The sequence below is a fragment of the Schistosoma haematobium genome, chromosome 1 (assembly GCF_000699445.3).
Source record: "Schistosoma haematobium chromosome 1, whole genome shotgun sequence".
NCBI classification, from domain to species: domain Eukaryota; kingdom Metazoa; phylum Platyhelminthes; class Trematoda; order Strigeidida; family Schistosomatidae; genus Schistosoma; species Schistosoma haematobium.
This window is the reverse complement of record NC_067196.1, coordinates 88,852,290-88,868,168: the sequence shown is the minus strand read 5'-3', so window position 1 is coordinate 88,868,168 and position 15,879 is coordinate 88,852,290. Positions and strand designations below refer to the sequence as shown.

At 31.5% G+C, this 15,879-nt stretch overlaps 2 protein-coding genes across 3 annotated transcripts in view; one reads left to right on the top strand and one right to left on the bottom strand.

Moving 5' to 3' along the window:
- Window positions 1-7,915, top strand: part of MS3_00002399 (uncharacterized protein) — a 104,174-nt gene extending 96,259 nt beyond the window's left edge. Inside the window, exons 8-9 of the mRNA XM_035732448.2 lie at window positions 1,282-1,769; window positions 3,723-7,915. Of these exons, the coding sequence (XP_035587464.2) occupies window positions 1,282-1,769; window positions 3,723-4,976 (1,742 nt within the window). The 3' untranslated portion in view covers window positions 4,977-7,915. The remainder of the gene's footprint in view (window positions 1-1,281; window positions 1,770-3,722) is intronic.
- A 2,203-nt stretch (window positions 7,916-10,118) lies between these two features.
- The window catches only part of PDE8A (High affinity cAMP-specific and IBMX-insensitive 3',5'-cyclic phosphodiesterase 8A), a 142,109-nt gene continuing 136,348 nt past the window's right edge, over window positions 10,119-15,879 (bottom strand). For both annotated transcript variants that reach the window (XM_051209972.1, XM_051209973.1), the window contains 2 exons: window positions 15,157-15,286; window positions 10,119-11,979 (listed from right to left, as the gene is read on the bottom strand). In XM_051209972.1, the coding sequence (XP_051075457.1) occupies window positions 11,843-11,979; window positions 15,157-15,286 (267 nt within the window). In that variant the 3' untranslated portion in view covers window positions 10,119-11,842. The remainder of the gene's footprint in view (window positions 11,980-15,156; window positions 15,287-15,879) is intronic.

Genomic DNA, 15,879 nt, shown 5'->3' with positions numbered 1-15,879 from the left:
GCTAACTGATCAGATAATGAACAGAGTTATTATAATTATAGATTCAAAAATAATAATACTTGTCTAAAAACCAGGTTTCTAATGCAGATATTTACCGCTTAGTATATATGGCTAATGTTACGCCGAACATTTCCAGTATGCACTTATTGCATCGTACCATTCACTTTCAGTATCGTTTCAGTTTAATTAGTTGCTAAGTGATGAATATTGTAGTGTAAATGTTATCAAATACAAGCGACTAACGTTATACATAGCAATCTACGGCAAATATGTTCAGTGAACTACATTAAGATATGTTCAATGAAAAAATTACTAGTACTGTTAATGTTAAAGCTGGAAATGGAATATTTAACGGTATCTGCACTCAAACATACAGAGCACAATTTTAAATTAAACAAAATATGATAAATTTCGTAGACGTTTAAATTTTAACGGATGGCCACAACCTATGACATCATTTCGGCATGAATATTAAAATGCCACAATATTTTGTTTATCTCTTTTTACTACTTATTAGTAGGCAAACATTTTATTTAAAACAATTAGTCCCTTTGATAAATTTCGATAGTGTAATAAGAAGACGAAGATTATCGGAACTATATGATGATATATTAGCGCAATACATTTCGAACAATCATATCACACATAACATACTTGTTAAGAACATTTATATATAAAAAAATAAAAGGTCAGCTGGACTGCGAAATGGGGTAAGAGGAGACAAGAATAATAATAAATGTGATAATAATAATAAAGTGAACATAATTTGAAACCTAATCACTCTGGATAATAAGCCAATATTACCAGGGTAGATTTAAGGCGAGAACAAACTGTTTTTGAATACTTAAAGGGGGTTTGAATAAGAAATGATAATGATACTACTTTGTTAAGGAATTTCACTTTATACAGTTCACTTTCAAATCGAATCTCGGCAAGACTATAATTTATCGACGATTCAATCAGGTAAAAGATAACAGGTCTTAGGTTTTGGCGCGAAATTCATTCATTCATTCATTTGGCACAATACCGTTTTCGGATTATAGCTGATGTCAGTTCGTGATGTAAACCCTAAATCTAATTCCATTACGTTGACAATCAACTTTAAATCATAATTCTAATTGCTCACACTGGTTTATAACCCTCATTTGGTCCTGGTTACTAGGTGGACACGGTCAATCTAGCGTCACTGAAAGGTCGTCTATAAATGATAGTCTCACCTTAATCTCTAATAATAAATTGATGTTAATTATGAAAATTTCTTATCTATTCATTCATATTTAGATCAATTATATAATGAAAATACCATAACAATTCCAATAAATTTAACTAAAGTAAAGAAATCATGGTCAAATATATGGCAAAATGGATTCATTCCAAATCCTGAAAAAATTGATTTAAATTTAGATTACACTGAATATCCTACATTGAAATGGTGTCTTACAATAGCTAATATATGGAGTGATTTATTTCTACGTCGTATTTCAGTATTTGCAATGTCATTATTAGGTGATCTTATACAAGATAATAATAATCATGATGATAAAATGGGATCTTTGTCAAGTTGTCATAACAACAATAATCATGAACATGAGGATAATAATCAAAGCATTAATGAATCTAATATATACATTTCAACAAATGAATATTTTAATGATTGTAATCAAATTCATGGATTATTTCAAAATGAAAGAGAAAATAATATAAATCATGTATTGAATGATATGAATGATCCATATTTAACATGGGATGATATGTTATGGATAGCAAAAGTAAGTGATTTATTGAAATTCAATATATATTTATCAATGATGTTTTATATCATCAATGTGAGGAATGGATAATTATACGATTCTGGATGAGTGATCTAATAGTTAAGCACTCGAGCGCAACACTGATAGGTCCAGGGTTCGAGCCCCAAGAGGAGGGATAGTAGATGCATAACGCTGAAGAGTCTCATACTAGGATGAAACAGTCGTCCTATGCTTCCAGGTTTTTTGTGGTGGTCTAGATTCAATTGACTCATCATCTCGCCTATGAAAAATTACTATAATATCTACAAAACTCCTTCTGATATTAATTAACATATGCTCACTAGGACGGTCTTTAAGACGTATTTCCTGGAGTTCTAGTGAGAAGTAGTGACCAGTACAGTTCAACCGGGTCTGTTGTGAGATAGTAATCCACCGATGACAATGATGTATGTATCTCTCAATTTCGTGGATCAGTTGAAGTTGGACCTTAACGCCGTTGAATACCGGCCGGCTCAGGGGTCTAGATGTTAAGCGCTCGTGTGTGTGACTGACAGGTTTTAGATTCTAATCTTGAATTCCAAAACCCGTTCTAATATTAATTATATGTTTATTTTTTAAATGTGTTGACCAATAAAATGGGGAATGAATTCCTGGTAAAGATTATTGATGAGCTTGACTTTTTTGTTGCCTTTGCATTTATGATTATTTCATCATCGTTGATTAGAATATTAAAATAAAAGAACCTCTGGGCCAACTTTAATGGTATACATTCAGCTATCTAATGATGTGGAATTTTTGTAATAAATTACATTTTCTTGACGTTTTATTACACTGAAAAGAAGTTCTATACTAGTAAACAATATGTTAGTTTTGTGCACATTCGTTGCAAACGAAAGCTGGCAAGATGTCTTGCAAATAGAGTTAGGAAGAGATGCACAGTTGACATATGGAGTTTATTCATAATAGATGATTATAATGGGAGGCAAATGTTTGGTGATCCCTGTCTTTCAATGATATTTCTAGTCGGACCAATGTGACGAAAGCCGCTAACAAATTATAATCAATCTACATATACAAATGTACAGATACCTACAAAGAGTTGTTTACGCAAGGTACTCCATATCCATTGTCAAGAAACTATCAGAAACAACGTTATGTGTAAAAGAACAAACCAAATTTTAGCTGAAACTTTACACAGGACACACATTACGGGTACTACCAAATTACATCATGCGGCAAGCCTTAATCTCTAATTCTTGTGGGAATAGGAGAAGAAGCAGGTCAAATAATACTTTGCGTTGGATATTGGAATCGGACGCAAAAATAGCGGATAGTAATTAAGAATAACTAGAAATGTTAGTGGGCGATATAGAATAGGTTGGAGAAACCTTATCTGTAGCGTATGACTCACAATGAGTAATAGCCCTAAGTAAGTAAGTAGGTAAAGTGAAATAGGTTTCAAAGATAGAATACATGGCAATGCTAACTTCAAAATATCCGATTAAATGTTTAGTATTTTAAATAAGTAAAGTAGATGCTTGCTTTTTAGTTTGAAACTTGTTCGTTCATAAACAACAATGATTCATATTATCAGATTAACAATTAAGCACGCATAGAACATTATTAAGCAAAAATGGATAGTGGCTAGCAATGGAATCCAAAACGCACGTTTCGTCCCATTTGGAACTCGTCAGCTGGATGTGCCTGCTTCGCAGAGTTGTTGTTCACTCCTGTACACGAACCCAGTACCGTTTGCTTCAAACGCCATGGCGTTATCCACTTATCTACTAAGTCCTCTTAGCCACCTGCTTGTGCATTAGACTGATCAATTGCAGTCTTAAATAACAATGGGAAGATACGAGTAAAACAAACCCAAGTGAATTTACAGAGCATTATTATTCAATCAATATGCACAACATCATATTAAATTAGTTATTGAGTAAATATTATTTTTGAATTTTTTTCTTCCAGAATCGATTTACAGATTGTGTCCCCGTTTTATTAATTGGTTGTTCTTTGTTGGTTAATAAAACTATGATACCATCATCATCATCATCAGCAGCAGCATCGTCATCATCATCAACATTATTATCAACCAATTTTAATCAAGAAACCCCAACAGATTTAAATCATTCAAGTAACCATTTTTCAATTGGTAACAATAAATTCACTGATGATTTAGAAAAACTATCATTTCAGTGTTCAATTAATCATCATCATCATAATAATAATAACAAAGATGGGGATCATTGTTTAATATCCTCCTCCTCATCATCATCATCATCGTCGTCGTGCTCGTCATCATCATCATCAACCAGAGTAACGACATCAAATAAGAAATATAATACAAAATTAATATATTTTCAAACAGAACCTAATTGTGTACATGTTTTAGATTTAACAAAATTAAGTAATGCTTTAGGAGATTTAAGTACAGAAGACTCACTTATCAATACTACTACTAATACTACTGATAATCACAATAATAATAACAGTAGTAGTAATGGCAATAATCATAATAATAATGGGATAATTCATTCTAAAATTGTAAATCATCATCATCATCATAATAGTAATAAACAAGTTGCTTATCCAATATTAAAATATCTTGATGCTTATATATCTCAATTAAGTAGTTTCTTAGCTCATCATCCATTATTATTAAGTGCATATATGGCATTAAAATTAACTGATCCAATATTAATAAAAAATGAAGAAATTTCTGATCAAATTATAAATGATTCTCATTTAAATCATATACAATATGAATGGAATATAATTAAAATTAAACGTAATCAACGTTTACAACGTTTACATGAACATTTTTTAAATTTATTTCATGAAGCAATTGATATTGTTGCTATGGAAACAACACAATTGAATATTGATTTACAAATGAATAATCATAATCAATATATCAATAATAATAATAATACATTTATATCACAAGAGAAAATTGCTGCAAATTCACGACGTATTATGTTAACAGAATTTTTAGAATGGAGTCGTGAATTTGATGCTACATGGCATCATTTTCAATATGATATATGGAAACAAGTTAGAATGAAACAAACTATAGAATTATTATATCATAATAATGAAAATTATGAATATAAAATATCAAAAGGATTAAATGGATTATTTAATAAACAATTAAAATTGAATGAAAATGATTTATTCAGTATATTATGGGATGCTAAAAATGAACAATCATTCACTATGTAGTAGCATATTGATGTTAATGATGATGCCGATGATGATGATGATGATAATGATGGTGATGATGATGATGCTGCTGCTGATGATGATGATGCTGATGATGGTGATGATATGGTTGAAATTTCGTGATATTCACTTCATGTGATCATCAAAATGTCTTCCAAAATTGATTTATTTTCATTTAAACAAAAAAAGAGAATTCCTTATCTTAATCTACTCTAATATAAAACAATATTCTGCTGAATAATTGTGACGTTTGGAGAATCAGAAAAGTATACACTCACACACACACACACACACGCATACACATATATACCTACAGAGAGAGACAGAGGGAGAGAGAGAGAGAAAGACATAGGAAGGAGACTAAAACTTGAGAAAGAATCCCTTACATAATTGTACAGATAAACAATCTTAATCATATATGCTTGTATAATTTAGAAAAGAACAAAAAACTAAACATGATCCAAATAAAGATATTCCTTCTTTTTTTTCTCTTCACATTCACATATATAGATCACTGCAAATACAGTAAAGACATGTAATAATAATAATAATAATAATAATAATAATACGTTGCAATTTACAAATTCACTATTTTCAGTACACAAACTATTTAAACAAGAATACAGAAATCGTTTGTTTCTTAAAAAAAAAAAAATTTTCTCCCGCCTTTTTTTCGTTTCTATTTGTACTCACGTGTGCACGTACATGCGCACACACATACACACATATATATACTCACACTCACATACATACAATCATTAAATAATTCATGAATAGTAATTGTATGATATAGTGAATTGTGTTCTTTCTAGCAATTGCTCAATGGAAACTAATGTGTTTTGGCTTTGTTAATAACTCTGTTTTCTTTTTCTTTTTCTTTTCTTCAGTAGTATATATTGTATTTACTTTATATTAATATTGATCTGTCATTGTTTGTTTGCATTTTGTTTGAGTCAAAAGTCTTCTATTTCTGTTTTTGTTTTCTTTCTTTTTCTTCTTTAATACCTGGTTACCTGGTTATTTCGAATTTCTTTTTTTTTCTTTCCAATATGTATTCCTTTAAATATTTTAGATCTATCAAAGTGCCTTCAATACTTTGTCAGATTATCATTTTCTTCTTTATCTTCTTCTTGTTTTTTGCATTTTATTCTTAAGTTATAACAATACAGTGTTGTTTTTGTTTTGATTATAATCATTTCTTCTATCTGTTTTCTTAAATGGATCTTTATATAATAGATAAAAATAGTTACCATGGCTACAATCATTTTAAGCGTGTCTCTATTCAAACATAATGTACATGCTTAAAAAAAGCCAATAGTATTCAATTCATTTAATGTTAATAAGAAATTTCGAATTACATTATTTGTAATTCCATAAAGATGTTTGTCTAACTGGGGATTGTTTTCTTTTTTTCGAGGAAAGTAACGATTACATAATATTTTTCTGATAACAGTACTAAGTGCCCTTCTGATTTTTCGGTTACTTCTAATCGATGAACATATTTCACGATTTTGCATTTGGTTTTCTTGGTTATTTTGTTTTGAATTAGCCATCTATTTAAGCACTACTGCAATGAACATTAATATTCTGATGAGGATGATGATAATATTAGCAGTAGTCATAGTTATACAGTAATATTGTACTGACTTTTATTGTACTCAAATCAATATCTTTGTGTTTTGTTGATAAATCTACGTTTTTTTTTTGTTTTTGTTTATATATACATACAATATTAGTAAGTTTTTGAAATCCAATCAACAAACAATGTTCTAGGCATCTTTATTTTCTTTTGTTTTTCTTTTTCTTTTCTTTTCTTTCTTTTATGTTTGTTCTTTTTCTTTTTTAAGAAATCCTTCTTATTGTATACAATTTTCTTGCCTTATATTCAATAATTCATTTCAATTGTTCCTTATACTAACTAAAACTTCATTATTATTATTATTGTATATGTATCTTTATTGTACTTCAACTTCAACATTATTCAATTGAAATTGAATTCATTGAACAAGTTACAAAACAAAGAAAGAAAGAAAAAAAGAAAAAAAACCAATTTTTTTCTTCTTCTACTTTTTTTTTTCATTCTGGTTTATAGTTTGTATTGTTCAGTTCATTTCAACTATGCGACATTTAAATTTTAAAGTCGCGCCAGTTGATTTTTCAACAAAAAAAAGAAGAAGAGGAAAGAAAATTATTTGTATAAATCAATGGAAGGAAAGAAATAAGAAAAAAAAAGAAATAGAATTTTAATTAATAAAAATAAACGTTTGTTATAAATTGGAATGTTGCTTTTTTTTTCTTCTTAAATCGAATTGCTACGTAGGTATGATAAAAAGTAAGCTAACCAACTTGTTCATTAGTCAACCAGATAGATAGATAGACAGATAGATAGATGTGTGGACAGATAGACAGTCATGACTGTCTGATACCGGTTGAAGTTTTGTTGAGACTTTAGGTCCCGACCGTTGTTGCTACCTTGACGTGGTAGTCCAGCTTGCCTATCGTGATCAAGCAACTGAGCTATACTGGCCGAAACAACTGTTCCTCAAGGTCCTACCATGTTAGACAGGTCGGTTGAAGAGCGGTAAGACTAAAAACAGCAAACCCAAGGTCCGAAGGCGAATTCGTACTGCTGACTGTACAGAGGTGTGACAGCAGTAAGGTGTTTCCTTCAGACGACCAGCATGACAGCGATGCTGCCTTCCCACAAGGAGGGGTGGGATTAGAAAAGGTCGACACTAAAAATGCACACCTCGCCTTATCCCACAGATATCCGTCTCCAACGGTAAGGTCTCAAAAAGTACGGAGCTAACACGAAAATTACCCATAAAAAGTCGTGTGCGACCGATTTCAAGCAGTTGTCCCTTGGGCACTGTGGTCACGCTCTCAGGTCACTAATCCAATTTCCTCTTCAGGCACCTCCCGAAGAACCCTCCCACGGTGTGGGCGACCGGGAAGTGATAACCGCCTTCATACCGCTAAGAGCACTCAAGACCACTGGACTGTAACTTTAGGTGGCATAAAGTTAATAATAAAGATCAAGTGAAGTTTATCAAAAAAACATTATTGAAACATTTCATTATTTCAAGATTAAAATTCAAAGGCCTAATCCATGTCGGGTAGAAACAGGTATTTACCTTTGTGCAATGGAAGATCGTTGCACAATTTCGTGGATTGGTTGAGGCTACACACTAACACCGTTAGATGCCGGTTAGGCATTTGCGCGCGAGACCGAAGGCCCTGGGTTTGAATATCGCAAGGTGTGATCATGGTTGCTCACTGCTTAGGAGTCCCACAATAGGACGAAATGGCCGTTCACTGCTTCCTGGGTTTAAATGGTGATCTAACATCAATTGATTCATGATCTCAACCAAAATATAATGTTTAGGAATCTTGTTTTCATTTATCACTTCTTGAGAGAATTCGCGTAACTAGGCGGCCTGCTTGAATATCTGGACTGCCTGTTCCTGCCATCTAGATATTTCAACAAGTTAACTAAGTTTCGTTTGTTTGAACAGATCATTATGTCAATTAATTGCACAACTTATTCAGTCAGGAAATTGCACAGCCAGTAACTTTCTGGTTACTGACATTATATATAGAAAATAATGTACATTATTCAGATATCGATTCCTAAACTGCCAACATCTAATTGGCGATCACTCAATATTTATCATCAGGATGGAAAACGAAACTTGTTGAAATACTTTGTGCTGAGAATTCTATATGGTACCAAGAATATAATACTGAATAAAGCTAATAATAATAATGTAACACTTAACCCATAACGAACATAGAATTTTATCAATGAATTGAAATCCGAGAGCCAACAAAGTTTGGTGGATTTATGATATTCTAATCAGTAAAATCAATGAACATGGACTTAATCTTCAAAATGGTTAGATTTACAAGTGGTAACTTTTAATTAGAGGTTGTATTTTTCATCACAAACTGGACATACATTACTTGACCTAGTTTTTACCAAGTAGAAAGCCCTTATCAGTTAAAAATTAGAGATTCCTTAAAATCTTCAGCTTCAAAACTCATATATTGAAAACTTAGTGAAGAAATGTTAGATGATATGTCAGAATAGTTTATCATCTTTCTAAATCTATCAAATGAACAAAGGACAATGGTATTTAGATAGTCAGGAAAGTTCGAAACCCACGAAGAAGAAGAATGATATTACTGCTATTACATTCATTGAATAAACTGCAGCTGGACGATATAGACTTTGCTGATGATCTGACTCTCCTATCCCACACGCAAGAACAAATGAAGGAGAAGACAATTAGTGTAGCAGCAGCCTCAACAGTAATAGGTCTCAACAGACACAAACGGAAAAGCAAGATTCTCCGTTACAACACAATATGCAACAATCGAATCACAATTTATGGAGAAAATTTGGAAGATGTGAAAACCTTCACGTATCTGGGGAGAATCATTGATGAACACGGTGGATCTGGTACAGATATGAAGGCATGAATCAACAAAGTAAGAGCAGCATATCTACAATTGAAGAATATCTGGAACTAAAAAGAACTATCTATAAACCAACACCAAACTCAGAATTTTCAATACAAATGTCAAGATAGTTCTAATGCATCAGGCGGGAACTTGGAGAACTACAAAAGCCATCATCCAGAAGATACAAGTGTTTATTAACAACTGTCTACTCAAAATACTTTGGATCCGTTAGTCAGACACAATTAGCAACAATCTACTATGGGAGAGAACAAACCAGATCCCAGTGGAGGAAGAAATCAGGAACAACCGCTGGAAGTGGATAGGACATACATTGAGGAAAGCACTGAACTGCTTCACAAGGCAAACCCTCACATGGAATCCTCAGGGTCAAAGGAGAAGTTGAAGAACAAAGGACATATTATGTCAATGAATAAAGAAAGACGTGAGAAGGCTGAACAACAATTGGATAAAACTAGAAAGGAAAATCCAGGATAGAGTGAGTTGGAGAATGCTGGTCAGCGGCCTATACTCCATTAAGAGTAACAGGTGTAAGTAAATGTAAGTAAGTAAACAATCAGCATACAATCCAATGAGAGTCAGATACTTAGTCACAAATCATCGTCAGACTATCAAATATACCATCGTATAAAAAAAACAAAAACAATACACAATGACAAGAATAATTTATATCGATTCATAATATTTTCTAATAACAATTTGCATACTGTTGATTTACAATAGTCTTATTACATCAACAACATAATAAGTATGATTACATCATCATAAGCTTATCTTCAATGATCTGGATGGATTATATGTGATTATAATGAATGTTAAGTTATCACTGTACAATACAAGTTGAGAATATATCTCAATCATAATTACTATTCACACAGTAATGATAATAATACATTTCTATTATGGAAGAACAATTCTTTGAGGATGTTCATAGTTACCAACAAAATAAACGAATACATTTAGACATATAATAGACATAGAAATATAAACTTATCCATATATATATAAACATTATTTTGTATCCATATATAGACATATGGTGAATGCTAGTCGGTAGCCTATGCTCCATCGATAGGAATAGGCGTAAATAAGTACGTAATGGATCAATAAAAGTGTCATAAATCAATATAATAACACAATCAAACATGATTCTACACGAGGTAGACAATTAGTAATATAGAATAGAAAGATTAAAGTAAAATTTGATTGTTTTACATGGTAGAAAACAAACAAACAAACAAGCAAACAATGAAATGAAATAAAATATTGATCAAGTTTTAAAAAAAATACTACTTATATTAATCTCTATGATTAATAATGGATTGTAAGACATAAATGAAGAATATCCATTGAATAATATTGAATTGTTGAATAATATGAATGAGTTAAAATGGTTTATTTGAATAAACAAAATTATTTTTAAGAAATAATACTACTACTTATAAGAGTAATAGTAGTAGTAGTACTAGAAGTAGTAGTAGTAGTAGTAGCGGCAGTGGTAATAGTAGTAGTGGTAGTGATGATGTCATTATGTAATTATAAGCATACTTGTACAACAACCAAAATCTTCTCTATCAACATAATTTGGCATCTTATTAAAAAAAAGAGAAAACAAAAAAGACGTCATTAAAAATGAATAGAATGACAAGTGACAATATCAATATGAATATCATGAAGATGGATCTAGAATTAGACGATGATTCTATTGAACGATTTCGAAGAATTTAACAACTGAACAATTATTTATCATACAAAACCAAAAAAAGAGAAAAACAAGAAAAAAAGAAAAGAAAAAAGAATGAACAATTTTTAGAAAAAAAATTACTCAGAAGAATTTTCAACAAAAATTCTAGACTGTTTTGTTTATTTTCCATTTTATTGTTTGTTTGTTTTTCTTCGTTTTCAAGTACACTGTGTATAGTTTGTACAGAATTAACTAATGAATGAGTATTCAGTTGGAACTGACTAATTGAATCCAATTAAAAACAATAACCACAACAATATTAATAGTGGATGAGTAAACAACCGATATGATTCTGTTAGATTATTCTTTCTTCTATATCAATGCGATAGATACATGGATTCATTAGTTGATTGATTGATAGATAGATAGGATAGGACAGGACAGGATAGGATAGGATAGAGTAGGATAGGACAGGAAAGGATAGAATAGGATAGATATAGATAGATAGATAGATTTGATGTATATGCATACATGCATATCTATGTATGTGTGTATGACCTAATATGTATATTTAATATGCTTACATTAATTTATTTCTAACCTGGTAACAAAGGAACAAATAAATGTGAAGTATTGAAAAATAAATATAAAACCGAAAACAAACAAAAACAAAAAACAAAAAAATAAAATAAAATAAGGTTTAATCCTGGTGAACAGATATTGATTTTGTTTCTGTTTGATAAGTTACATGTGTTTTTTTCTCTTTTTCAATATTATTGGCCCAATAAGCTGTATTACTTTCTAGATTACTCATTAGTTCAGGGATTGGAAAAACACCTAATAGGATATGAAAAGAAAACACAAAATGGAAAAAATTAAAATGTGTATTATAAATAAGTTAAGCTCAAATTAGTTTCTTAATAAGTTAAGTGCTCGAGCGCGACACTGATAGGTCCTGGGTTGGAATCTCGCAAGACGGGATCGTGGATGTGTAATGCTGAGGAAACTCACAATAGGACGAAACGGCTATTTTAGTGCTTCGAAGTTTTCTGTGATGATCTAACTTCAATTGACTCATGACCTCAACAATTGAAATTTATATTATAATAATTATCAGTATGTAGATTTTGGGATTTAAGTTAGACTATCGATAATCTGTAAGCAATAAATAGTCATTTCATCTTGGTTTTAGACTCCACAGAGGTGCCTATTTAGAACCTTATAACAAGGAATCAAACCGAGGAACTTGGGTTTTGTTCGTTTCTAACCTGTAGTGTCGATTACTATGTTAAGCCAATACAACTTATTCTAGCTTCTGAACAGGCCAATTTATCCATCCTTCTTGAGTCACGTTTTAGACTTCTTCATTATTTACTTATCCACCCTGACTATTTTTGTATGAGTGCATGTGCATGTACATCTTATTCAATTCATCACATATCTGTAACTTATTTTTGTGTGACTATAAGTGATAATTAACGCTTCATTAAATGGAGTTAGCTCACATGCAGTTTTCATTGAGCGTCATTTCGCTTCGTTAGTCAGATTGTCTGTCCAGATCAGCTAGCGTACAAATTATGTGTATTCAAAAATCCATTTTCTTATTCAACTTATTTAATTCCGTTATGCACCGACGCGAGTTAAGTCAATAAAGACATACGAGAATAGTAAGTATGTATATTTTGATAACAATCATTCACCCGATCTAATTAGAGTCAGATCTCTGGCCACTAAAGTGATGAACCCGTAAACAACATTGTCGGATCTAATTGATGTCTAAATAAATGGACCCACTAAAAACCCACTCCTACAGTGATGGCCAAGTTTGAGAGGGTTTAACCAAACTTTTTTTAGGTTGAAAAACTGGGTTCTGATACCTTCAGTGATAGCGAAAAGACAAACTCTTAATTCAGGTGGTGAATTTCATGTCATACAATAAATAATCTCAAAACCTTTGTTTAAGTCAACCTGATATCTGTTGTCCACCAAGTTATCGAGTATAAAACTCAGAATCATCCTTAATTATGCTTTGCTCAACTAGGTTGAATGATGTTCGACATTAAGATTATCTAGTTGTCGAAATGTGCCTCTAATGTAGCTGGTTGATAGATACTCATGAGTTTGGCGAATTCTGAAAGTCTGTCTTTGTTATTGGTTTTCACTATTCGGGCAATTGTAAAAATCTGATTTGAATCGGCTGTAGGGAATGTTTTCTGTTAAGCTTTTCTTGATCTCTGTATTAGTATCTGTCTGGTAGCATCATTTATAAACTGTAACTTCAAGAAAATTAACTTATTCTGAAAGATTGTTATCATCGATATGATTTTATTCACTTTTGTGCGACGAATTTAGTAAGAAAATCAGTTTTATTAAAAAGGTTACAGATACTCCTGAATTAATCTTCGATAATGCCATCGGTGCAAATCACTGTTGCACGATTGGTTATGACTTTCGTTAATTTTATTCATATTCGATTAGTACTGAGTTGTGAAAATGAGTATGCTAGCTGGTCACTGATCTTCTATGTATGCCTCTTTTTCTGAAACACTTCTACCCTGTTAGTGTTATCTTGTTGTTGTAAATCATATATATGTGTATGACGAAAAACTGATTGGAACGAAATACTTCTGTTTACTAAATATCCATTGATTTGAAATCCATGGGTAACATCATGGATGATTTCCTGAAGAATCAGTTGGCAACATCATTGAAGATAGCGTTTGATACAACCTTACTATGAGTACCATGCATTAGCTCATCATTAGTGCATATATGAGTAAGCAACGACATACTGTGACTTATTAATTGCATGTATATAATTAAGCTAAGTAATTAGCTGTTCATTAAAGAATATTTCTCAATAAGTTAGAAAGTACTTTCCATTATGACTTGTCAAAAACAACAGTGTTATAAAGTTTCTCTTGGATCAAAAATATGTACATTTAGTCGGGACAAACGTTTTCTTTAATGAGATTTTTATTCCAAAGATCTTTATAAGCTTCTAATTTTGCCAACAGTAATAAAAAAACGAAATCTTGCTAACTCAACTAACTCATTAGTAACATGTTTGACTGTGACTATGTGTGACATGAATCTCAATTTTATGAGGTACGTTTGTGGTATGTGCTACTGATATCGACTGATATCAGTAGTATATATCATCAGTCGAAAGTGAAATGTCAGGCGGCAGAAGATTAAGAAGATCGAAGGAAAGAGAACGAGAAACGAAAGAACATTGAAGTCTGAGACAATTAACTGACATTTTGTAAATCAGGTATTTCATGTATAGTTCTCAGATTTTATTAAAATGTTCTGTAATTTTATATTCAAATACGTTCGATTGTTCTCGTTTGTGTTCTCATTCACTAAATATTCAATCCCTCAAAACTGCAGATGGACTATTCTGACAAGTATCACTTAGGAAGAAACTGTGCTTTAAGTCTTCATGCTTATTTCCTGTTGTGTCTTGTGGATTGCAGATTAGATGCGCAGCGTATTTATCGATCGAATCAATGACACGTAAACACGAAATGAACGACCTAGAGTCCCGATTGGCCCTACTTCGCTGTATAGCGCAGCCAGTTGAGTCCAGAACGCAAGTCTTAGCCTCTGAGATATGAATCATTATATTTCAGACATACTCTATTTATATACCAATCAACCAGACCACATCGTATCATAAAATAGAAAACAACATTTGTATAATATTTAACAAGTGAAATAAATATCGACCAATAGGGAGTGTACATTTAAAGTCCAAGGCCATCATTACACTTAAGATGATAATTATTGGTATATTTCTCTGCACATCCTAACATTTCCTTTAACGTCGGACCATCTAAACTCTCATTGGTTATCCAAACAACACAGGGGGTGCCAACTGGAGTTTCATTTAAAAAAAAACACAATCTTTACTGTTGCACAATTTAATAACTTCTTAGTTTCCTATTAATACATTGAACTAATGGGACTAATTTTAAAATATATTTTTACCATAATATGTAACTGACTTACAGTCAAATCCTGAAAACATTCCTTTTAAAAAGAAATCGATAAATGATAACTGTGATTGAGAAATATTACAAGTTTGTCGATCAAAATTTGGCATAACAATAGGCAAATTGCGTCGTTTCTCTTCTTCCGTCTAAATTTTAAAATAGTTAAATGCATAGAATAAGAAAATGCTGCTTATACATTTTGGAAAACGTATCTTTGATATTTACTCGTTAAACACATTTCATTGACCATGAATATAATCACATTAAAAAGAAGAATGTTGTATTTGTGAAAATCTCAGCGAATGAATTTGAAGTAAATCCAACGTTTCACCTGACAATCTGGTTCAAGCTTTTTCAAGGAAAAAAATATAATCAAACAACAAAATTATCGAATATAAATAGTCGTTTAAAGATCCCCATCAAATCCCCCCGTCTTTTGAATATAAATAGGTACCATGGTTCTCCAGTTTACTGTATACTGAATAAGTCATCCAATCAAGGTGAAGGATTTTTTTTATAAATAGGTATTTGTATTAATGTGTAAGAGATATGTTTATTATCAAAATGGGTTTTGTGGAGAGTTTTAGAAATTTCACAGGTTGAAATCATGAGTCCACCATGGAAAACCTGGAAGCACTGGACGGCCGTTTCGTTCTAGTATGGGACTCCTCAGCAGTGCGCATCCATGATGTGTTTATATGAAAATAAATATGAAAAATAATAAAGGTCAACCAAATAT